The 25,513-nt window shown below is 39.5% G+C and overlaps 1 protein-coding gene across 1 annotated transcript; it reads right to left on the bottom strand.

The window, feature by feature from the left end:
• Positions 1 to 7,873: 7,873 nt before the first annotated feature.
• On the bottom strand, positions 7,874 to 12,328 carry LOC106904084 (putative gonadotropin-releasing hormone II receptor). Its single transcript, XM_014968213.2, has 3 exons — positions 10,951 to 12,328; positions 8,946 to 9,150; positions 7,874 to 8,307 (listed from the first exon to the last, which is right to left on the bottom strand). The coding sequence occupies exons 1-3, from the start codon at positions 11,590 to 11,592 to the stop codon at positions 7,874 to 7,876; spliced, it is 1,281 nt and encodes a 426-aa protein (XP_014823699.2). The 5' UTR covers positions 11,593 to 12,328.
• Positions 12,329 to 25,513: the final 13,185 nt, after the last annotated feature.

The following is a 25,513-nucleotide window of genomic DNA, read 5'->3' on the forward strand; positions in this document are numbered from 1 at the left end:
TGTAGGATAGTAAAATTAGCTTACAGCCGGGAGCAATCATTAATATTACTTCCTGAACTGTGGAGGCTCTTTGTTTACAACACGACTACATGAAGCTATTCATTTTGGTCTAGTGTAATTAGTTCTACATGTGGAGTGTCAACACTTCCAACCTGGTAAATGTCAAGCATCATTTAACCATGCAAACTATTGGTATGAGTATTGAATGTACAGGCTGGTGTGTCATTTGGACCTGTTGGACTTTTTCTCTTTTAATCAGGGTTTAAGCATAAGCCCAGTTATATTTTACTGCATCAAATAAAAAAAATCTTAAAAGTGTGGTGTGCATTTGTGCTCAGCCCTGTTTACTTTAACACCTCCACTTTAAAGACTTTGCAACCAGTCTGGTAGCCTTTGACCAGATAAACAGTAAAGTTTATCTGGTCAAATTGCATACTGGCAGATGCACCTGGTAACCTTGCGTCATTTAAACTTAAAGGGGTAATGCTGTGCATTTTCCAGGCACATAGTGACATATTTTATAGCAGTCGAGTAACTATGTTAACTTGACTTAAAAGAAATTTGACTTTGTAATTTAACGCCTTAAAATTCTGCCTCTGTCTCTTTAAGAAGCTACCGCTCTTCCTGAAACTCCGCCTTCAAGTAGTCAACACAACATGGCTCCTCTATTAACCCTTTAACAACTTTTTTTTTTTTTCATCAGCGTTTCACTGATAGGTAGCTCTTAAAATGAGCTCAGCAGATGAGCAGTACAATCAGTTGTTTGCTAATTGTTGCTGGCTAGTCTGAAGGGATCGAGTAGGGAGTCACGGGGGAGAGTTAGTCTGTGAAGTGGAAGCTCAGAAGCTTGGAATCTGCAGCTCTGAGGAGGAGCTTCATCTCAAAGGCGGAGTTAGGTCCACCCAGGTGTTCAGCACAGCCGAATGGTTGCCACAGGCAGGGGTGTAAGTAAGGGGGTACGGTAAGGTACTGCGTACCCCTAAAAGATTTAGCGGGGGTAAGCAGTACCTGCAAGAGAGGGGAGCGGCTGTCAGCTGTAAAGAATCAATTAGGGCTGAAACAATTCCTCGAATGATTCGAGTACCTCGATTACTAAAATTCCTCGAGGAAAATTTACCTGCCTCGAAGCTTCGTTAATTTATGTTTTATTAGTTAGCGCACCGTGTTCCGGCCGGGACTTCATTTGCGTTGCGCGGAGCTCTCACTTCCGCCTCTGAGTTGTTGACAAAAGCTAAGTCTCAGCAGCATAAAGTCTAATCTTCAAGATTGGCCCGTGGGGATTTTATAGATTGATGATAATGCCCGACTTTTTATCGTTTTTGGGGAACCGATAAGCATCCTTAAAATGACTGGGGAATGCCTGGAGTACGGCAGCATTTCTCCTCTGGGGCTGCTGGTTGAAAGCGAACGGCGGGAAGAGCGCTGAGGTGAGCGGATAGCCTGAACAGGGCGGGCGGCTGAGTAGCTGATGCTTACCGTGTAAATGTAGCTTTACCGACGAACCGCACAATAAATTTAATATCCCGGTCTGAAGAAACGGGTGGCGGAGCGCATCGTACATGGCTGGTAGATGAGTTTCTGAGTGTGACCAGTGAAGGTGTCGTAAATATCCCGTATTGCTTCCCCCGTGTTCGTCCCCCGGTCTAACGGTTCGTCAGTCCGCTGGTCTATTTCCTCCCCTCCACCCCATGTTCGTTCATTCGCCCTCTCCTCCCACTCCAGGCGGCATTTCCCGTATTTTCAAACCCAAAGCGTGACAGGTTAGGTGGCAAGGTGAGTTTAATTAATCTATTAAACTCACTGAAGATGAATACATAAACTAAAAGCTGGATTGTAGACATTTTTTATAAGCATATTTGTGAGCCTGCCTCTTTATTAAATTCAATATAATTTCAGATTTTTCTATAACTTTTCTTCTGGTTAACTTAGAAAGTGAGCTATTATTGTTACAGGTTAGTTTTCTAAACTACAAAAAAGCAACTGTTAGGGATGCTCAAATATGAAAAATTGGACTGATATTGATATCTGATAGTAACACCGGTATTATGCCAGATTTACCAATATTCCATTTTATTTTATTTTTTTATCCGATTACTCGATTAATCGTAAGAATAATCGATAGATTACTCGATTACTAAAATATTCGTTTACAACAGCCCTAGAATCAATGGGTTCACTGTGGAGCCGTGAGTTCACCCACTAATCAGCCGTGACTGATTAGTTTTTCAAGAACAATCTAAAACACGACTTAATCAGTTAATAAATCGCTTTTTTCCTCATTTCATATTGTTTCTGATCTGTTCGTGCTTTGCTAGAGCAGTGTTTCAACAAGGTGTTGGCAATTCTGTGCGTTTCGGTTCCATGACAAAATAACAAGCAGAGCAGGAGTTTAAAATTAACTAATCAACCACCGCTGTCTTTGGGGAGCGTTTATTAATAATCACAAAATAAATATCAAGCCTGCAAACCTAATATCGTAACGGACTGAATGTTATGTTTTTAATGTAATCTGTGGTCGGCTCGAGGAGCGAGCGGTTGCCATGGCAACGGGTGTGCTTAGACGACAAAGAGAGACGGAGAGTAAAAAGGTGCGACTGGTTTAGAGTTGATCACCTGTTCGGGTTGTTTTATCTTTGTTTACCTGTCAACATTGCAGCAGAGGGCTGAGGGAAATAGAACTCTACTGTATTTTGTAACAATTCAAGAGCTACCCAGCTTTTATCGCTTCGCAAAAAAAATAATCAGCACAGAAACTCCAAATCACACAAAGAAGTTTTATATATATATATATATATATATATATATATATATATATATATATATATATATATATATATATATATATATATAAATATTTTTTTTTTTTTTTTTTTGTTGTCATAGTACCCCCAAGAATTTAAAACTACTTTCACCCCTGGCCACAGGAGATTAACGGATTTCTTAAACATGCTTGAAAGAATCAAGGCCACGCTTATGTTTTTAAGGGGATAACATTATAACATGATGACGATCTTGGAAAAGTTGATTTTACATAAAACGCTTCCCCATTAATGATTAATGTCTGACAAATGTAAGGAATTTTGTAAGAACAGCTCTTGCTGTTTCTAGGTTAAGCTCACAGTGATCAGTCACATTGCTGAGCGAGACGAAACATTTGAAAAGGTCACGCTGTGTTAAATGCCACTTTGAAATGGCAGAGCCAGTTAGCAGAGATTACATCTCGGTGCGTGTCCAAAGTGGCTGCTCTGTCTGTGGCAGGCTCCAATGACTGCTATCTTTGCACTTTATCTGTAGGTGACTGAAAAATACATTGACCTCAGTAACAAACTTGGCTGCTGCAGCGCAGAGCCTGCACAGCCCGACAAATTTAACATCGACTGAAATAAATGTGTGAGCATTACAAACCCGGCGTTGCCTTCTGAAAGGTAAACATGTATGCAGGCAAAATTTAATTAGCATTCTGTTGATTTATTTGCTTCAAACATTAGGCTAGAATTTTAAAAGATAAACCGGGGGCTGTCTGGAGCCAAAGACTGTCGCAATAATATAAACCGGACTCATCTTAGAGATTATGAGCAAATGCTATCGGATGTTTTCAGCAGAGTCAGAAAAAAAAAATACATCTCACCTTTTTTTTTGAAAATTTGAACTTTCTCACTGCAAATGAATTAGATTTCTTCAGATTTCTCCATGTAGTTCTTAAAAACTTGGAGCTTTGACAAGTGCTTTTACATCTGTGGGCTGTTTGCTGCAAAAACACACAAATCTGAAGTATTTTACGTCTAGATTTTGGTGCAAATAACTTATTACACTTAAAATAACACAAAGCTGACTTACAAGTAACTTTTCAGGAAGATATAAGAGCCTGATTTAAGTAAGTAAATAATTCCTCAGTATTGATTTTCAAAAGGTAACAGTTCCACTTGGCAGATTGTTTCACTTATAACTAGACAAGTGAAATAACCAGTAAAACTAGTACTTTTTAATCAATATTAAGAAAGTATTGACTTCAAACAAGCTCGTAAATGTTGCTGAAAAGTTACTTGCAGGTTAGTTTTCATTCGAGTGTACTTAGATATTTGCACTGGAAACTAGACCAAAAAATATTTGGCAAGATTTTTCAGTGCGGATGTTCATCTGATTAGCTGAATCAATTCTGCTGCCTTAAATCTAAAGTGTCCCATTTCTGCTCGTTAGTTGGGACCTGTTGACGTTGTGAAGAGCCCTGAGAGGACATTTGTTGTCAACTCAGACTATAAACTCAGACTTTTCTTTTCTCAGTGGCGCCTGAGTTGACTCCGTTCGTTCTGCACCAGAGGTTCAGCTGTGACCTCCAGCGCTCACAGCCGCGCTCCAAAGCCTCCTGTCCGAAACTGTCAGCACTGAGCAGTGTTCCGGTCTGAGCTCTGTGGTTACCTGTACTGTGTGTGTGTGAGGTTGTAAAAGTCGGCACATCTCCATCAAGCGGTCAGGAGTGTGAGTTGCCAGCTGTCAAAATGACAGAAGGCCAAAAAGGTCAAATATGGATAATAATCGGTTAGCAACACAGATCATCCTTGTTACGTTAAGTGAGTGTTTCTAGGTTAAGTGGAAGTGAGCAAAGATTTAACCTACAGAGAGGGTAGTTTTGTTTTTGTGTTTGTTTGTTGAAGAACAAATTTTATTGTTTTAATTTAAGCAGAAATAACAGCAAGTTAGGCAAGAAATTTTGGCAACTCTACTCAGAGCGGGGGCTGAACACCAAGCACTGTAGCGCTATACCAGCTAGCATTAGCTGGTATTTCGCCGGTGGACATAAATACAGCATAGTAATATTCTAATCGCAAAATATTATGTCCATCTTACTTGCAAAAAGTTGTCTGTCGAGCCCTCAGGTCAATAGTCCGTCGATCTGATCAACAATATCCCGCAGTGCTGAGTCATCTTCTGCTGTTTTGGTCGAGCAAAGCAGGAGGGACTTTTGTTTGCATCTCTTTTTTGTTTGCTGCATTTTATTTGCTTTTTGTTTGCATCTCTTTTTTGTTTGCTGCATTTTATTTGCTTTTTGTTTGCGTCTCTTTTTTTGTTTGCTGCATTTGCTTTTTGTTTGCGTCTCTTTTTTGTTTGCTGCATTTTATTTGCTTTTTGTTTGCGTCATCTCTTCTTGTTTGCTGCATTTCATTGGTTTTTTGTTTGCATGTTTTCTCTGTTGCTGCGCATTTGCACCTGTCGGCCACCGTAGATTAGCTCTTCTGATTCTCCACTCTCTTCTTAGGGTGCATATTCTTCTATCTGCTACATTTCACTCCCGATTTGTTTTAGTTGTTACATTAAGTATTCATATTTGTCAATGCAAAACTTTTATTAAATTAAATTAGATAAATATTTTCCTTTCAGCGTGTATTATTCTGATATGGAAAAAGAGTGGAATCATTTTCACTGTGAGCCAAAAGCAGCCAGTTGTTGCGATCAGCACATTACATTAGCATGGCTGTTGAACAAAGCAGCTGTTGTTCCGTGAGCCACATCTGTTTGCTGATGTAACTGGGAGAATGCGATGCGCCGCCCACTCGCCAGACGGGACATGATGGAGGTGGACAGACCTGAGACAGACCACTGAGCCGTCAGAGTGTGGGCATCACCCAGCCGACGGGGAGAAGCCGTGGTTCCAAGGCAGAAAACCCGACATCTTGTTTTAAATCAGAGCTCTGTCGGCAAACTTGGGACACTTAATCTTAGCCAAAATTAGCAGCAACTGGAGCATGACTGATACAGGCCCTAGCAGGTGACCCCACACGTTAAAACAGCAGCTCAGTCATGGGTCACTACAGCTCCTTGTAATCCTCCCTCCTCCCCCCCTGCTCCTCCATTAAGCCCGAGGATGTCCTGTCTTCTTGTTTGTCCTTGACCGGAACTGCTGAGTGGACTGGTCAGACTGCTCTGGATGTCACTGTTACAGTGTGTACACAGGAGTGAAAAGCTAAAGGTTAGCTTATATTCTTTTAGAGGAGAGGTACAAAGAGGTGGAAAAGTAATCACACCTCTTGATATTTTTGTGATTTTTACAGATTGTCTCTGGTTCTGCATCCCCAGAACCAAACATGGAGCATTCAGCTTCTAAGCATCACAAATCTGGAAACAAACTTCCCAGAAAACAGCAAAACACTGTTCCTTTAAATCAAGACTACAAACCCACCAGTTTGGGGTTGCTTTTGATTCATAATTACTGAAACATTGATCAGGATATTTGATGATGATTATTCTTGATGATGGCATTTGACAAAGTCCAAGGTTTATTGCTCGTTCCATAAGTGACAGTATTATGTTTCTATCATGTAAAACACGTTGAACCGCCTTGGTGCTAAAAGGTGCCAAATAAGTAAACTTAACTTGACTTAAATTTAAATTAAAAGTGACTTGTTGCCAGTCATTGGCTGCCAAAAGCTTTACTGTCTGCCCAGATCTCACACGGCCCGGCATTGGCCCACAACTGTTTGGACCAAAAGAGCCTCCAGCTGTGTCTATGTCCTTGCATGAGTCAAAATGTGGGTCATGAAGAGGTTAGCTTAGTTGGAGTTAGTTACAAATCACTTTCATTTCTGGTAGTTTAGTTTTATTTCTGACAGCATTAGCAGAATAACTAACTGGTTCGGTTTTTCCTATGGAAGTGTTAAATTTTTTTCACAATCAAATCTGATTGGATGACCAATATAGACATCTTCTGGACATGCAAAGCTGGATGACAAAAAGGAGGAGACTGAAGTGGTTCTACAAAGTATTCATCACCAAAACAGTTCCATCTTTTTATTTGCAAAAATATTGAAAAAAAAAAATCTCCCATTATGCAATTATGATACACCAGTGTTGGTCTATCACATCAAATCTAAATAAAATGCACATTAGGATTGTAAATGTACAGAAAAAGTATATATGGGGTGAATACTTTTGCAAAGAACTCAGTTTAGATAATTTAATAAAGGCCTGGCCTTAACAAAGGCCAGACCATGTGACTTAAAGGAGCAGTATTATGAAAAATCAACTTTTTGAGCTTTACAACCTGTTATAATCTTATTCTGTCATCAAAAACATTCCTGTAGTGTTGCTTTGATTCTTTCATGCATGTTTGAGAAATCCTTTCATCTCCCATTGCAACCATTCAGCTGTTCAAAACGCCTGAATGGAGCTAGCCCCGCCTTCAGGGACGCAGCTCTTCCTCAGGGCTGCTGTTTCCAAGTGTCCACCTCATAGAGAAGCGACTTCCCCTCACAGCTCCTTCAGACTAGCCAGCAGCAATTAGCAAACACTTGGTGAAACTGCATCTGCTGAGCTCATTATACAAGCTACTTCTCAGTACAACGCTGGTAAAAACGTTGTTAAAAGGTTAATAGGGGAGCCATGTTGTGATGACTTCCTGAAGGCGGAGCTTCAGGAGGAACAGGAGTTTTTAAAGAGACAGAGGTCCAATTTCATGGAGTTAAATTAGGAAGTAAAATTACTTTCAAGTCATATTTGATATACGTATAAGTTTTATAACAACTGAAGGTAACATAGTTACTTGATTGTGCTATAAAATGATACCATGTGTTTGGAGAACACGTGATACTGCCCCTTTAATTACCCCAAGCAGTTCTTTAAGCTCTTTAATGACCAAACACTGAAGCCATTTGCAGACACAGCCTGTATGTAAGATGTACAGTGAGAACTATAAACTCATTAAACACCTTCAAATCTGGATTCTAATGAGTGATAATAAAGATCCTTTCACACATGCATATGGGTGTTAGTGTGAGTCCAGTAACAATGGCAAATAGAAGTTACTTTTCTTGCTTTTGTTTCTCTTCACATATTGCTTTCTGTGCACCCCCATCATCAGTGGCTGCATTCATTGCTGCATTCATTGCCTGCTGTCGGTGGATTTTTGTTCATTTGATTCACAGCTGCCATCCCTTCCACCCTCTGCAGATTCTCCAGCCAATGTGCATTTCACAGAGTCCGCCGTTGCCGGCTTGGCGTCCAGCCCGGAGGCCACGGTGGCCCTGCTGCAGCGACTCCTCAGCCTCCTGTTGAAGCGCACGGTGAAGAGGCCGTAGATGATCGGGTCGAGGCAGGTGTTGAAAAGCCCGAAGATAAACAGGATGTGGGTGAGGGAGTGCGAGACTTTCACCTCCAGGTCATCAGGGAAGAACCAGTACCAGAGCCCCAGCAGGTAGTACGGAGTCCAGCAGACGATGAAGGAGACCACGATGACGACGCTCATCTTCAAAGTTCTCATCCGAGCTTTTGGGATGTTGTTCTTTGAGCAGCGAAGATGCGGTTCGTCAGAGGACACTAAAGGGGAAAAATGGGAAATTATTGTCCTTGTTATAGGTTACAGTAAACTCACTGAACAATGGCTTCTAAAGGTGAACACTCCTGCTAAAAAGCCAGGATTCATTATGTAAAGGAAGACACTCAGACAAATCATTTCAAAACTGAGGTTTGGCTAAAGCATCTTCTGATTTAGTTTCAGCATTCAGATTTCTTAAGTTAACACCTAAAACCAAGTATTACGGCCAGGGGCGCAACTACATATTATTCAGGTGCATGCAAAAACATAAATCGGTGCCCCCCCAAGGAAGGTACGTAAGGAGCGTAGAAAACATACAGTCGCTCTACTCCCCCCTGGGTTTCGTAATGCATCACTTTATTTGTAAGTGCCTATTATTAAATGGTTTCAGGAATAAAAAAAAATCTTGATCAGGAAAAATGAGGATTCTTCCTAATGATATTTTCTTTTTCCTTCTATATTGCATGTTAGCAAGTTAGCAAACCAGAAAAAGATAAAATATTAGACTTAGTAAACATGAGTAAAAAAAAATCTCAAGTATTTCTTTGGTTCTACATTGATATTCTATCTATGCCCTCTTTCCTGTTTTCATTTAGGACTAGTTTTCAGGAAGTGAACGCTGTTTGGTTTGCGTAGTTACCATTCTTTTTTGTCATCTGCTTGGAGATGTGGATGAAGATCCGGGTGTAGCAGGTGATCATGATGGCCAGAGGCAGCAGGAAGAGCCAGGAGAAGGTGAACATGTTGTAGGCCGTTTCCTGCCAGTGAGTGACGAAGCTCCCCCTAGTGGTGCACTGAGTAAAGTTTGCTGGATAGGTAATAGTCACGTTGTGGAAAATGAAGACCTGTGGAAGCAGGTGAGAATGAACGTTAGATTCTAACTTTGACAACAAGAGTAATCAAGTCATTTCTCAGCTTGAAGCACTGGATGTTATGTCTGCTCACTATTATTTCAGACAAAATGTCTCTGGACAAGAAAAAAAAATCTTTATTAGACCTAGAAGTTAAAATATTTCCAAGTGAATTTGTACAAAACCTCAACATCAACATACTTGACAGATAATACAGTATTCTTAAGTTTCAGAGCATAATTTTGAATCCACCAGATGCGCATATTTTCATGAGTCCAGCAGTCAAAGCTAGAATAGGAAAAAAAAGGAACTTCCATCATGTTAATTTATATAAAGCCTCATTATGATTTAGGAGTGCACCGATTGCAGTTTTTAGGCCAATCACCGATCTTTAAAAAGCCTGATCTGCCGGTTCCAATGTTTTTGTTTAATGCAGGCCAAAGCTAAAAAACAGTCCTGATAGATAATCGAAGCAAATTCATGCTAAATAAAAGCTCAACTTAAACCAATAAACCAATAAAATCCAAATGTTAAGTGTCTTTTAGAGGCACCTTTAGCAGTGGGTCCTCTGCTGGATGACCTTTGAGGTAGTCTAAATCATAACAGAGATCAAAACATGAAACAAGGGTTGTCCCGATGCGATACTGATATCAGAAATCGGTCCAATATCAGGTAAAAGACAAGTCCTGGATTATGTCGGCCTGCATCTAAAATCTCTGACTTTCAATAATAGAGGCAATAGAGGCACTCCGCACTTAGTCCACCCCAGGATTTCTACCCAGCAATGCTTGTAACCAGTAAGCAGACAAACTGGGTATTAGTAAATGGCCCAGTTGTTCTCGTAGCTTTTTGTTGTTGACTATTGTTCTCTGTTTTGGTAATATGACTTGATTGAGGCTTTTCTAACATTCCACACTTCAAAATAAGTTATAAAATTATGTATGATTCATGCTGATATTGTATCGGGTCAAAATTGGTATTGGCTAATTCTCAAAGCTGTGATATCGATGTGGTATCAGAAGTCAAAAAGTTGCACTGGGACAACCCTAGTGGACTGAACTGTAATTGCAGAAAATGTAGTTCGGTGTTTCTGCCAAGGGCAACTGATCACAAGCTTTTGATATTTGTCTTGTCCCATAACCCTGCATTCTCTTTGCACTACAAAAACACAAAACCTTATGAAGTGCTTTTGGTTTAGTTTCTAGTGCAAATATCTGAGTTCGCTTGAAATAAGACAACATTAACATGCAAATAACTTTCAGCAAGAAATAGGGGCTTGTTTTAAGTCAACGATTCCTTAATATTGATGAAAAAGTTCAAGTTACAAGTAGTGAAATACTCTCCCAGTGCAACAAGAGATGCCCATATCATCACCTTCCTGAAATAATGGCCTAAGTCATTTTCTGCCAAGTGATTTTTTAAAAAAAAAATAAAAAATCAACCCCTTTTTATTGCCAAAAGGTGATAAAGGCAAAAAAAAAAAAAAAAAAACACACACCTGGGCCATAATTTTAGGAAGGTGGCGATATTATAAGTTAAAAATATCTTGTTCAGCTGGCAGATTATTTCACTTAAAACTAGCACTTTTTCATGAATTTTAATGAATAATTAACTTGAGACAAGCTCCCATTTCTTGCTGCAAAGTTGAAATGGAAAGTTAGTTTTGTCTTATATCAAGTGAACCAAGATATTTGCATTAGAAACTAGATCAAAATTACTCAGTAAGATTTTCTGTTTTTGCAGTGTGAACTATGTTTTTCGATTTCATCTGCTGATAACTTCGTGCATCCTCACCTGAGGAACGGCGAGCAAGGCACTCATTATCCACGCCACCATCAGCATGACCCTGTTCCTCTTTGGAGCCATGCTGATCAGCAGGGGGTTGAGGATCGCCGACTGCCTGTCCAGACTTATCACCACGGTGACAAAAGCACAGGAGTACATGGCCTGCAGCTTGAGGAACATCAAGAACCTGCAGGCCAGGTCTCCGGCCAGCCACTGAACGGTGATGTTCCACGTGGCATCCACAGGCATCACGATGAGGGTGACCAAGAGGTCAGCCGCGGTCAAGTTCACGATCAGCACACGCACGTGAGATCTGCGTCGGTGGCCGCTGGCCGCCCAGAGCACTGCCACATTGCAGAGGGTGGACACGCCACACAGGATGAAGGTGACGATCACTCTGACTTTCGCCGCCGTGGAAAACGTGGGCAGCTGCGGGGTCCCGTCCACGGCCGTCCAGTTGCAGCGAGGAGCCGAGAGGTCGCAGCTGGCGTTGAGGTCAGATCCTGAGCTCTGCTGATACATGGCGACGGGGGCAGTGCAGCAGGACGAGGCGTTCATTTTCCGACCCTTCAGCATGGAGTCAGCATTTTGGTCGGCGGCGCGGACACTTGCCGAAGGGAAAGAGAGCAAACAGGACGCAGTCATATTCATGAAGTTTAAGCCAAAGATTTATCTGCATGGATTTGCATTTCAAGAGGAGAAGTTAGAAATTAGCTGCGTGCGTAACACAGAGGCTGCCAGGGAAGGAGCAGTCATCAGATGCTCACCGAGGTGGAAAGACACTCTGCTCTAACAAATCACATTAGGTGCATGGGGGGGTATTGAATTTTCAGCACTTCCTGCAGCAACACCTGGAAACCAATCAAGACAAGTGGGCTGTACAGCACTTTTAGGAGGGAAAATGAGCTCAACATGTTTAGCAGAATGTCACTGCTCAGAAGAAACCTGATAAGATTTTTGAGTGACTTTTAATTTCATAAAGGAAGGAAGTCAGCCATAGCCACACTTATAAATGTAGCTCCTATAACTACAGCTTCCAACCTTAAGCCAGAAAGTGTTATATGCATGTTTTTTTTTTGTTTTTTTTTTTTACAATTATGAAATTAAGAAAGTTAAAGGACTCGCTCTGAGCTTTGAAGAGTATTTAGTCATGAAGTTATTGAGTGTTTATGTTTGACGTGTTCCTTTTTAAAATTTCTGCTACTTAGGCCTGGTCCATAAACCACCTCATTATTCAATCAACAGCACAAAAAAGGTATATGTTTGCAAATTATGTTTTACAAACGTTTTATGACAAAGCTAAGTCAACCAAGTTTTTACACAAGCATCTAGTCTGAATATCACAAGAGCTATGGGATTATAAAAATACCAAAATGGAAGCATTGGGGCTAAAAATAATGCCTGGAATGAAATATTCAATCAGCTGATTTGATATTTTAGCTCATGTACAATTCAGCAGATTTTTGGTAAATTACTTAAAAAAAAAATTCCAAGTAAAAGTAAACTTCTTTCTTTTCTTTTTTTAAATCAAGATTTTAAAGAACCACGACAGCAACATCTGTTACTGCTTTTCTTTTCTCTTTTTTTCATAGAATTGGAAGTAAAATAACAATAAAACTTTAGAAATGGCTCAGTTTTGCAGTAAGCTGAATGTTTAAAGGTTTCTGTGCAGGTATGTGGCTCATGGGCAGGGCGTCAACCTGTCAGGGGCAACACCAGCACTCAGGAAGGACATTTTAAAAGGTGTCTGCCGTTTGTCGGTCTTGAAGCATTTCAACCTGTTTTCTGTTTCTACAATCCATAAGTACTGAATGTGGTGTTGTTCAAAGAGTAAACGGTAAAAATATGGCTGAGGGAGCACTAAATAAAGCTATTTCACTAATTTTCATTAAAGGAAGATGAATTACATCTTCCACTGACTATAATTATCAAGTAGTTTCAAAATTAGCAATATTTGTAGTTGTCCTCTCTCTCTTTTTTTTGTTTTTTACCAAAAGCTACAGTTTATCATGTGTTTATTACCTTTAATTGAAAATCTGAAATGGACACTGTTCAAACCTGAACCGGGTCATTTCAAACAGGTGAGATTTAGTATTCTGTTTTTAAACCACAAAAAGAGCATTTTCCAGGCTTTAATGGCAACAGACTTTTAGAAAAGCAGGTAAACCTCAGTATACTGAGTTATGTATACATAAACAGGTCAAACCTGGGCAGAAATTTTCACATTCATAACAGCATCTATAAAAACACTGTAATGTGCACCAGCCACTTAATTTCTAATGGTTGCGAACTGTGTTACGGTCAAATAATATCTGCGTTGCTGATTTTATTTTATCAACAGATCTGACCAAGCTATTCTAAGCATTAATAGAGAAAGTAAACGAACACCTAAAATAATAGAAACAATATTAATGTCATCACACTCACATTAGTCCCCAGGTGTTGGAAAACTGCAGAGAGACAAAACAAAATTCAATTAAATCCAAAGCTGTTCCAGGCGCGGCTGCGGCTCCGTCCCGCGTCTTTCCTTTCAATATATTCTGTGTATCCACAGAAAGTCCCAAGGTCTCCCCACGCAGATGTGTCCCTGCGCCCCGTGGAGTCCTTCTTTCTTTCTCTCTCCCTCCGCCGTGCACGTGTCAGAGGCTTTATTAGTGCGCGCGCACGAGCTTTTCCGCATCCCGCGAGCGTCGGTCTGTTCAATGGAGCTCGAGCGTCACAGCGAAGTTTCTAATTTTAACCCCGCATAAAAAAAAATGTAATTGGTCTCCGCAGCCCATTACCATCTCTGTCGTCCAGTCGAGACCGAACCGAACCTGGTCGTGACGAGGTAATGAGAGGAGGATTCAGAGGGGAGTTGATACTTTTTACTCTGAGTTATAATTTTGATTTTTGTCAGGCCTAAAGATATTTGAACAATAATGGCCCAAATAGCCTTAAAACGTTTGTTGTTTATTAGTTATTTTATGCCACTGGTTTCGAAATGTGTCCACAAGGGAAGAACAAAGATTGCTTTCTGTACCCAAGGAACTATATTTACTTATATAACCTTTAAGTACTTTGTACCTTCTCTGAACTAAAGTGCCATCCGGGGTAGCACCCACAGCTAGCGCTGATTGTTTGTAAGAACCACCCCAATAATTAAGCCAAAGCATTTCATGTTTAATCTTAGATATTCTTTATAAGAAGAACAGAGAAATTGGTCTCTGAGGATAGCTGGAAGAGGTTTTATTAACAAGCCCTTCCCCTGATCTGGATTGGTATTCCACTGCCTCCCCAACCAAACAGAAAAAGATGTTATTTCCAAGAAGACCCAATCCACAGCACAAACAAATAAGGATACAAATTGTAAGAAAACAGAAACAGTTTTCCATGATGTGTTTTTCTTTCTTTACGTTTACAGCTGCGTGATGGGTTGGCTTCCACTGTGCGTTCCATGCTATGAGTGGAAATATGAATCTTGGCTGGAAACGTAATGTAAGTAGAGATTGCACTTCCTCTCTGTATCCGTGTGGGATTTTGCTGAGCTTCTTCCCACAGTCATAAAACGTTTATTTTGGTGTGCACATGCTGTTCCAAATGAGCTTGTTCTTAAGCATCAAGGTGGACTTTCTTTACCACTTGGGATGCAAAATTGTTCTTGTAGCTATAAGGATGAAAACAAAAGTCCCAAAAGGAGCAAACTCTGGTCTAAGGTAGAGCTGGAGAAACAAAGCACTGTTCACTTGGAACATGCAATTGTTTTCACTTTTAACGGTCTGATACAAATTATCACAGCGGATTGAAGGAAATTTGGTCGAATGTTTCAAGAACAACCCAGGAAGTGCAGAGGGTTGAAGTGAAAGGTAGCAGAAAACCAATGACTTTAACTGTTCCGCTGTCAGATACAGTCATGGTTGACACTTGAACCAAATAAGATGTTTTAACAGGATGGAAAGTAAACTGTCCTCAATGAGATTGATTGTTCATAGACGATTCATTTAGAAGTCAAGAAAGCCAATAAGAAGAGCAGTCATATAAACACCCATTGATTGCAACAATCAGTTGATGAAAGCCCGAAGGTTATATAACTTTTATACCAATGATTAGGTAAACTTCTGTAGACATTCACAATGGAAGCACTTTCCACTCTTCTGTTTGTTTAACACATTAATTTCTATTTGCACCGTTTTCTCGTGTGACTCAGGCTGTTGCCTAAGCACCAAGGACTTCTGGGAAAGAGTCACATCCGGTCTCTTTGCACGAAAGCAGATTCACAATCAACAAAGAGATTCTGGTCCATTTAAACACGCAAGCAGACAAAAATACCAAATTGTTGAGATTCAGACAAAGAAATCAGACAGCAGTCTGATCCTGATGATTTAGTAATGGAACCACACAAAATGTTTTGTCTACTTTGTGATTTTTTTTTGGGAGAACAAAACAAAGATAAACTACCTACAGCCTCAGGATCCATTGAAATACAGAAAAAAAATATTTTGTTTCTCTTTATAGTCTTATGGAAAAAAACTGAATGTGACTTTCCTCTAAAGTCTCAGATCACCACATGGGGAAAGTAGCAGAAAAATTCCCAAGAAGACAATTAGGAGAAAATGTGAACGCATTTGGTGTGTTTCACTGAGCATCTCTTTTTAGCAATTAAGAGATGAAACAAAGCAGCATATTTAGCTGTGTGTGCAGGACATACCTGAAAAATACATTTTCTTTTCCTTCCTGCGAGAGGCACAGATAATGTGCTATCTCCAGCTGAGAGGAGGCACAAAAATAATGCGGCATGCGTTTGCTGACTCCTGGGAGATTTAACTGAGAAGACACAGTGTATTTGCAGGGTGTATTTTCCCATCGTACTGTAAAACTGATGGCCTAATCCCACAGCATCCATTACATTTTATATTTTTATGTTTTAACGTTGCAGTGGGGGCTGCTAGTTGTCTCCGGCTGTGTGAGTCGGGGGACAACCAGGACAGGTTGGCGTTCTTCAGGGTAACATGGAGATGCAATGGACAAACAACCACGTACAAGTGCAACCGCTTTATGTATTGGCACAATTGCGGATAGAAAAAAAAAAAGAAATTTTGAGATTAATCTCAGAAATTTTCTGGAACAAACTAGGACATTTCTGAATTTCAAGTGTTGCAAATTTGCTTGGAAAAACTCACAAGCTTTCCAGAAAGAAACTGGAAAATTTCTTAGATTATAAAGTTGAGGATTTTCAATTTTTGAATTTTTTTTTTGCAGAAAAGTTCTGAGATTAATCTCAAAATTTCTGACAGTTTCTCTAGCAAATTTTCAACCTTTCAAACTCAGAAATTTCCACATTTTTTTCTACTTTCTTTCTGTCTATAAAAAAGCACATGTGAATCTGTACATAGGCAGTGGTCCTACGTAGACAGGACAAGTTGGGGAGATGGACGGAGACGGACAGTCATGTTTTAGGACTTTTGAATCTGTAGTGAACAGGAAGAACATTTAAACTGCATGCAGAAAGAGCCCAGGCTGGGATTTCAGCCTTTTTTGCTGCAATGCAGCAGTGTTACCAACTGCACTACTGTGCCTCCCAAGTTTTATAGTATCTACAATAAATATAAAAATAAATATGTAAACAATTTATTATATTATCTTAAGATATACATTACAGAATGCAGACTATTTGTACATTGAAATAAATATCTTGGAGCCATAAATCATACGATTTCCGTGTTATTCCTTAGCCTCTGTACGGATCTGAGACCCGTCCACCTCAGATGAACCTCCAGAGGAAGGACAGCTAGAGGTCGTCTGTCATTGGACAGGTTGGTGCTTTGATCCACGTCAAGGTGCTCTTGGAGAAAACACTGAACTCCACTTTAACTCTGATTTGTTCACCGGCCTGTGAATTTGTGAAGGAGAACCGGCCCTGAACAGCCCGGGTTATGTAGAGCAGCAGTAGCAGTCAACAGACGTGTCTTTATTGTTTTCCTTTCTTCTACATGACATGCAAATTGTTGAGAAATATTTTTCTTTGCTTATTAAATGTACATGAGGAGAAAAATGTAAATCTTTTGAACTTTTAAATTTTTTTTGTTCACATTACAAACACTAATTTCAATGTATTTCATTTGGATTATAGTAGTTTGTTATTGTGAAGTAAAACAAAAGGGATAGCTGTTTGTCAACATTTAAGAAAGCAAACAAAAACAAGTCAAAAAATTTTTCCATACATTTTATTAATCTCTCTTTACTCCAACACCCCTAAATAGAATCCAATGTGAATCAGTAGAATTTCCATAATTTTAGATAGTAAAGAGAGTTAATCTCTGTCAGCTCAGTAGAAATAATCTGGACAACTAATAGATCTACACAAATTTGGGGGCAGAATATAAATGCACGCCACACTTTTCAGATTTCTATTAAAAAATGCAATGTGAATCTCAAAACCTTAAGTTGTCTGTTAAGACAAAATAACAAAAAAAAAAACCCCACAAGAATTGAAGATCCACATAGATCTTGAAAGAACTGCATCCGAGTGCAGAGCAGGAAGAGGACCAGATGACGATTAGCCAAGCTGACGGTGAGAAAGGCTGTTAACAGGAACCAAACATGGACGGACAGAACCACTGAGCCGTTATCCGTCTTTTTTCACTACACGATAATCGCCATGACGACATAATGGGGGGTTGTAGTTTTTATGAGAGGAGAATAACATCTCGTTCCCTGCAGAAGGCCACGCTGAAAGACTCCAGATCAAACAGCGGAGATGTACGCCGGGCCTGATTTGGGTTGAATACAGAAATCCACGCCGGCTGCCATTCAGCCTTCATCTGTATGTTCGAACAGATCAGAGGAAGAAAGAAATCATGGAATAAATTTCATTTTCACATTGAACGTTTTGTCTCTCGCATATTGAGAGCCGTAATTAAAAGCGGCAGGTGATCATGTGAAAGAGTTTTTAATCAGCGGACGGACGCTGTGTTGTCGCCAAACGAGAACAACTGATGTGATGTTGACGTTTCTTTCAGACGATGGGGCGGATTAGCGGCCGTTCAGAGCCGCCAAATGTTGCTGGCTGCTGGTCTGAGTAGATATGAGACGCTGGGCGTCAGTCCAAGCACCATGCTAACTGTTTACTTCAACAACTCATCCCAACTTTAATTAACTGCAACTCTAAGACTTATTTATAGATTTAAGATATAAATCCAGGTGGATTCCCTCCTCTTCTTCAGTTATCCAGTATTTCTGCCTCTTTAAATCAGCTCTTCCTCTTTAAAGTATGCAGAAAGGGAAATTGGGCAAGAAATCAGTTTCATTGATTAATCAAAGTTTCTGTTTTTGTAGATTTAATTGTTGGAAAATCTGGATTTTTTTTTTTTGCATCAGTGCTCTGCTTGGGTTTCCATAGTTCATAGTGCCGCCGTCTTGTTTTTGCAAGTGAGTTTTACAGTTTCTTCTTATCTGGACTTTTAATTCAGGCCAGCTTTATGACTGAGTGTTAGGGGGCCAGGCTCAATTTTTTAACTGATAAAGCCATAATTTTACAAGAATACCATCATAGAAATATGAGAATAAAGTTGAGATTTTGATTCTAAGCCATATCGCTCAGCCATAAATAAAACGTTTGATTCCATCAATCAGGATGTGATCTGTGGCAGATTCACCCTGCAGCTAAAACCTGAATCTAAACACACACCTAGATCTGCAAAGAAGAGAGCGATGCGTCACGTAGAGGCCGGAGCGAATCATCGCGGAGCATCTTGATGACAAGACCAGATGATGACCTTTTAATGTCACACATATACTGCCCAGTTTAACATAAAAAAGAAGAACCTGCAACAATGTGGTCGTCTCAGATAGCACACCATCGAATGAAGCATCTTTTGCTTTTGAAAGAGTCAATAAAATATGTTAGGCGTCACGATTTTGCTCTTTAGGTTATGATCACTGGATGACTAAAGTCTTCAGTCTGGTGTTTTGGTCTCAACTAGCCTATTGACGGACAATTTTGCTTACAAAGACTTTATAATTCATTGTATTTATTGCTTCTGTCATTTTGTTTATTTATTTTTGGATATTTAAAATGACTTCCAGCTCCGGTGTTGAATGTTCATTATTGATCCTTAAATCTCTAAACTTTATTGATTGAGAATTTGTTCTTGCATTATTATGCCATTGCCTATATATTACTTAAAAATAGTCTCAAGTCAACAATATCAACATTTATTGCAACAACTTCCAGGACAATTTGTAGAATCTGTTCCGATGGGTCGAGGTGTTTGTGGTTCCAACATGGCGTCATGTGAGAAAGTTTGTAGGTTGTTAAGGTTATTGTACGTTTATAAAACATCTCCATGAGCAGCTCAAAATAAGCTTTAAAAAAACTTTGACTTCTGTATCTCTAGTGTACATTTGCTAAAAATAAGTGGAGTGACCTTCTTTTTCTAATGCCGAGCTAAGCCTGACTGTGTGTCATTCATGTAAAGCCTCCAGGCTAGAGTCAGCACATTAAGCACCAAGGACCTCTGGCATCAACAGATATGGCCGCCCACTGACTTAGAAGAAATGTGTTTAATTATTTTTCCTCCAAATATGCCTCATATATTTCATCTAAAGCAGGAGAAATACAACGGCAGTGGGAATTAGTAAGTGATCCCTCTCTGCTCGCTGTCGGCACACTTTGGGGACGAAGGCCAGTGTTTTGGTGGTCATGCGGGGGGAGGTTCCCCTTCAGCTGGCAGGGTCAGAAAAGTTAAATTAGTTCATCTGAAAATAACTTGATCTTAAGTAGAGATGCATCGATCAGGCTAATCCGACTTGTCGGCTCTTGCTGGTGACTTTAACATATGCAGACTCGCTTTGTCCGAAGCTTCTTTTAGTTTAACAATTATTAGGGACAAACATGGATGAATGAAAAACATTCCCGCTTAGGGATTAAAATCTAACCTTTATTTAATTTTTCCTGACATTAGAATAAAGGGTATCAAAGAATTCCTCTGTTTTAAGCTTCCTGAAAAAAGAAGGATGTTGGTTCCACACAAACAAAGGAAGCTTTTTTTTTGTATTGAACCTGCCAGTATCAGATTAGGATCTATAACTAACTACATGTGCTTTCTGTCATAGTTTGTGCATTTGAAATGTTTTATTGATGCTATGTTGGGTATTAGAACTGCCGCCAGCGCTGCTTTTTATGAGAAAATGTATGTATTAAATGGTAAAATAATCGTTGGTATTTCTCATGATGCTGCCATATGATTATGCAGTTTGGAATTATGAAAATAAATTTGCTTGATGGAAATTCTTTCAAGCAATTGTGAAAAAAAAACTCATGTTTTTTGATAAAAAGTTTTAGCGCTAGGATGAGACGGGCATTTGGTTGAGTCAAAATTAGCGCATTTTGCAAAACTGCAATGGAAACAATTTTTTTGCATCACACGGGTTGTGATCAGCAACTGAGTATTAGTACTGTAGAAGAAGAAGACAACAGGAAGTGGCAGGAAGATGATGGCGCAGCATATTTTTTAATGAGCAAACTTATTCACGTGTGATTTTAATTGCATTTCTTTTTAAATAGAAACATGGCGATTGTGAAATAGTTTTTTCCACAGTAGCTGAATATCAACAAAGTTTTGTGCACACTTGCAATGAAACCCACAGGCACATGTCGATAAGGACACAGTTCACTATGTCAGAAACAGAGTTAGTTCAGGCTTTAACTAGGCCAGGCTCTTAAATCAAATCCAACCTAAAACTGCTTTTGTCTGTTTCAGTTTAGCTCACTTGGAAATGCCACATTGCTTTCACAGCTTTAGTTGTGCAGATAATGTTTAAATATTACTGAGAAACAATGTGAATAAAAAAAATAATGCTGAGTTCAGCACAAACATTGTATGACCTACATCGTTTACGTCACATCCCTGCAGAGTCAGGATAAACCTGTGTTCATTCTGCTGCCTTATAAGTTAAAGAACATGTTTTGTGTTGCCAAACTATACATGATTTATGTTTGTATATATGAACAAAAAAGCTGTAAAAAATTAATTAATGAAAGGACTTTTAATTTAGCTTACACTGATCATCCATGTAGAAGTAGAAGTCTGGGAGTCACATCAGAGCATTCTGCCTCATCTGGCTAATCGATTGACCTCGGCTCTGCCTCTGCAGCTACCACATGCAGTCGGTCACATTTCGTCTCCAAGGAAAGACCGAAGCTTGTCGCCCGTCACTGCAATTGCCGCCGGGATGCGGAGTGGCAGAAATAATTTACACACACTCCTAACTGCAAGCGTAAACAGGCTCACTTTCACATGGAAAAGGATCAGACCAAAGCCTGGAGCACAAGAAGACTCTCCATGGAGGGGATTTTATTTTCCTGCCTCCACCGGCGGGCCCAGGAGGCCACAATGTTGATTAAAATTAGCATCCGATATGTGACGAACCAAAAGCAGACACTTCGGAGTTGCAGTGAAATGTACAGTGAAGATGAGGATACATATATTAAAATGTTACATTCGTTTGCACTTTGTTGGCATATTTATAACATGAAAATGAGTCAGTTGAGTCACGACACAAAGTCAAAGGGACATAGAATGATATCATTGTACGAGTTAGCTCTCTAAGTAGTCACATCCCTTAATTTGATCACATTTTTTCACATTATAACCACAAACTTAAATGTATTTCACTAGGATTTTCAAAAATGGACCAAAACAGAATGATGTGTAATGGTGAAGTAGAAGGAAAACTTTTTTTATTTGATAAATCTATACCAAATCTAAACCTTTATCAGTAAACAGTTTTTTCTACTTCTGTCTGGGCTTTGCAGTTTTATTCTACATTATTTACATTCTGGATCACATATTGAATTTTTTTTTTTTACTATTATCTGTCTAGTCTGACTTAGAACAGTTTGCAGAAAATGTTTGAATACTGAAAAGCCATTAGAAATTGACTTAATGCATCTACATGGAAACAGGCAACAAGGAAACCATCGTGTTCGTTCTCCGACGTTGTGAATCTAAATCAGCATGAAGGAACGGCGTTGCTTAGTGGAGTGGATCTTTTTGCAGCTCTGATGGAAAAGGTCATTGGAGAGAAAGTCGTGCAGTGCAGATGAAATCGCAAACTGTCATACAAAATACAAAACAAGGCAACTGCAGCATCCTGCAAATTAATGGCTGCCATTTGATTATGCTGAGCAGTAAAGGCCAGGGAGTGAATTGATGCCAAATGCAGTTTGCGCAACATGAAGGAATCACAGTGTTTATGGAACGTTTCAAAAGCGAGATAAAATTATAGTTAGAATAAATCACACAAGAACCTGAACCATCACTGAAGAGAAAGACTGCTTGATGTAATAAGACTGATTACATTTTTACTGGAGAAAAAAACAAAAAGAACTATGGAAGCCCATTTGTATAATGAAAGTAAAAATAAAAATTCAACACAAAGTCATAACTTTGAGATACAAAGTTAGAATTTTGACTTTCAAAGCCATAACTATGAGATGGTGGAACAAGAATCCCTAGAAAGACAATGTGACATCCTATCTTAAAATCATGATTTACATTCTTGTAACTATGACTTTAAAACTCAAATTATGACTTACTTTTGTAATCATGACTTTAAAACTTAAATTTATGACTTATTCTCATAATTATTACTTTAAAGCTTATAATTATGACTTACTGTTGAGCTCTTATTTTTTTCCTTCGTGGGAGAAATGGGCTTCCATAAAGAACTGTCTCACTTAAAATAATAGCGTTTTTTCCCCCCCCCACTTTACATATGAGCTACTTATTGCAATATTGTGCAAACAAATCGTCACACGTTCCAGTCAGGAGGGTGAATAATGCGTAACATTCAGGTCTCCAGAGAGTCGATGCTCATCTTCCGTCTGGGCTCTGAGGAAGGGGCGGTTCTGCCTGGCTGAGCTCCTCTGCTCTCACTTAGGCAGGAAACTCAAAGCTTTTGAGTTTTCTCAAACTCAAAGCGGAGCTGGATGGTTAATGTCACAGATGAATCACCATGTTTGAAGCCTTGGTCCACCTCTTCATTTAGCCATCCAGGCCTATGACACAACAAAGTCAGCCCTGGCATGAGTGACGGATGCCGTTGATCCTTGGCCGGGCAGCGGCTCCAGAGGAGGAGAGAATGTGATATAGTGCTGACACTTGCTATCTGTCTCTATTTTTTGTTTCCCTCTGTGTTGTCAGTTCAATTACACCACAGTCCAATTATTCCAGGATCCTGGTCACGGTCTGTAATTTCCCTTTTCCATCAGAAATCTTAATCTAAAAGCAGAACCAGGTCACCGCAGTGTAAGTAAGGTAATGGAAAGCATGGTGTAAAAATGAAAAGAGGTGTAATGCAGTGTTCAGTCTTAGAAATTAAATTCTTAGATTCTGTCAGGCATCTGGGAATATTTCACAAACAGTTGCATATATAAGTATTAAAGAAGCTTTAGTTTTGTTTTTCTGTGCAGATATATTTCAGATGACATGAAATTCACACCAGAGACGTAACAACCGAAGCAAGCCACAAATTAGTCCACAAACTAAGTGTAAATCAGTGGGGTGAGTTGTGAAATAATAATAATGGTAATAGCTGCATACTGTAACCTTCTGAATGTTTCAGTAAAGACCCCTGGAGTCCAGAAGTGCAAGACACATAATTTGATCAAAGGCAAGCCACAACTACATAAGATTCCTGACAAAAGAATAATCAAAAGAGTTGACCAAGAGCCAAGGAACCACTCCGAGAGCTTCTAAAAAATCCTGGAAGTAGAAAGTACAGTTTTCCCATGAAAACAATGAGAAAAGTTCTCAGCATACATTCACCTTACAAGACTCCACTGCTGAAGAAAAGGACACTTTGAAGTGTGTATACCATTGAAAAAATGGTTCATCATCCAAAGAACACCACGCCATGCCGCATATGGTTCTGCAGAGAAATTTATCTCTTAAGATGAGACGTGTGCTGATGTCCAAGCAGGACAACAGTCCCAAAAACACAACCAAGGAAACTCTTCACTGGTTTCAGAGAACAAAAGCAAAACTGCGCTAGAAACCTATGGAAAGAACTGAAGATCAGAGTGGATTTACCAAATAGTAATTTTGAAAATTCTGACCTGAAACAAGAAACATTCAGCGTGATGCTTCTTTTAACACCAAGTATGTAAATATCAGAACTATTTATTTTTCCAGAGACGTATCAGAGATTCATTTGACAACTTACTTTTACTTTCGGTTGATCTCGAAGCCTGTCCTGAATGCTGTGATATTGAAATCCCTTGCATGAATGACATAGAACCACGTGAAGAACATCACAGCTCCCTGCTGGGACCCCTGCAGTTTGCTTACAGGATGTGAGCGGACTTAGTTCCTACAGCAGTTCAAGATGTTGTAGGAGATGTTGGTCAGAAAAGGTCAATAGTGCTCACCTTCCCTCCATGTGGGATCTGTACACATCCAGGACGAAGAAAAATGCGGCTAACGTCACGGTAGATCCCACAGATCCAGGGCGCAGTCTGTTTAAACGTTTACCTCCAGGCAGGCACTGCAGAGCGGTTCTGCCCTCAGGGGTTCTCTCTGATAATCACACAGACAGCAGTCAGTTCTCAATTTCCATGCAGTTTTGCTCCAACTGCTCCAATAAAGCTAACCTGGTTTAGCTATATAGTTCTTTTGAGAGAACATTGACATAAAGTAGGATCAGAATATCACTTTTGTAACAAGGTGAGCAATTATACTCACTTCATCAATGGAAGTACTGTACTTCCAGTTTTTGTTTGCTTGACTTAACGATGTCAAGAGCTGCATAATCTTGCAGTTCCAAACCCACTCAGTAAACTAGCCTGCAGCTGAGTTAGCAGTGCTGAGTCACTTTAGCTCAGAATGCTGATGAGCTATGAACTGCTGACTAGAACAACTATGGCTCATGTGAACGCCAACAGTTTTGATTTTAACTAGCTAGTGATGCTGCTGACAAGTTGAAAGATCTCGTGAGACAAGATGTCCCAAGAAAAGGAAACTGGGCCTGATCCATGTTCCATGTTGATACAATTATTGGTAGTCAGGTAATCAGGGTTCCTTCTGCAAAATGTTCTTAACATTACAAACATATCCAAAGCTCTTAAACCATTTGGGAACTGTAGATACTGCAGATATTTCTACAGGCTTTAAGTAGAAAACCTGCAACAATCAATTTAAAAGGACGGATGGATAAAACTTTGGCTGATCAGTTTACTGAGCCACAACGTGGTTAAGAGCACCCTCTAGTGGCAAAGAGGTGACCTGTTCCATCTTGACTGAAATCTCAGATCACTTTTTAACTAAATCCTGAAAGAATAAGTACCACACAAATGTTTGGATAATTTCTTGTAAAAGACATTAAATGTATTTTATGCTTTTTTTTTTTTTAATCTGTTACAATTAAAAGACTAATAGACAGGTCCAGTCAGTTGGCCCAGTCTCCAAGTAGTTCAAACTAGCTAAACTAAGAAAACCCAAACCCATTTACTTCCCCTGAAAGGTTTCACATATTAATCAGCTATGGAGAAAGATACCATTTTTGAGCAAAACCCTTTGTTTTTAAAAGAATT

The sequence above is a fragment of the Poecilia mexicana genome, unplaced genomic scaffold, assembly GCF_051168715.1.
Source record: "Poecilia mexicana isolate PSO_F unplaced genomic scaffold, ASM5116871v1 scaffold_3, whole genome shotgun sequence".
Lineage (NCBI taxonomy): Eukaryota > Metazoa > Chordata > Actinopteri > Cyprinodontiformes > Poeciliidae > Poecilia > Poecilia mexicana.

Excerpts from the sequence above, each read along its gene's own strand:
- LOC106904084 (XM_014968213.2), bottom strand. The coding sequence starts at position 11,592 with ATGAATATGACTGCGTCCTGTTTGCTCTCTTTCCCTTCGGCAAGTGTC. Across the intron at positions 9,151-10,950 it reads CCTTGCTCGCCGTTCCTCAG|GTCTTCATTTTCCACAACGT; the intron begins GTGAGGATGCAC and ends CTGCTTCCACAG. Across the intron at positions 8,308-8,945 it reads GCAGATGACAAAAAAGAATG|TGTCCTCTGACGAACCGCAT; the intron begins GTAACTACGCAA and ends TTTCCCCTTTAG.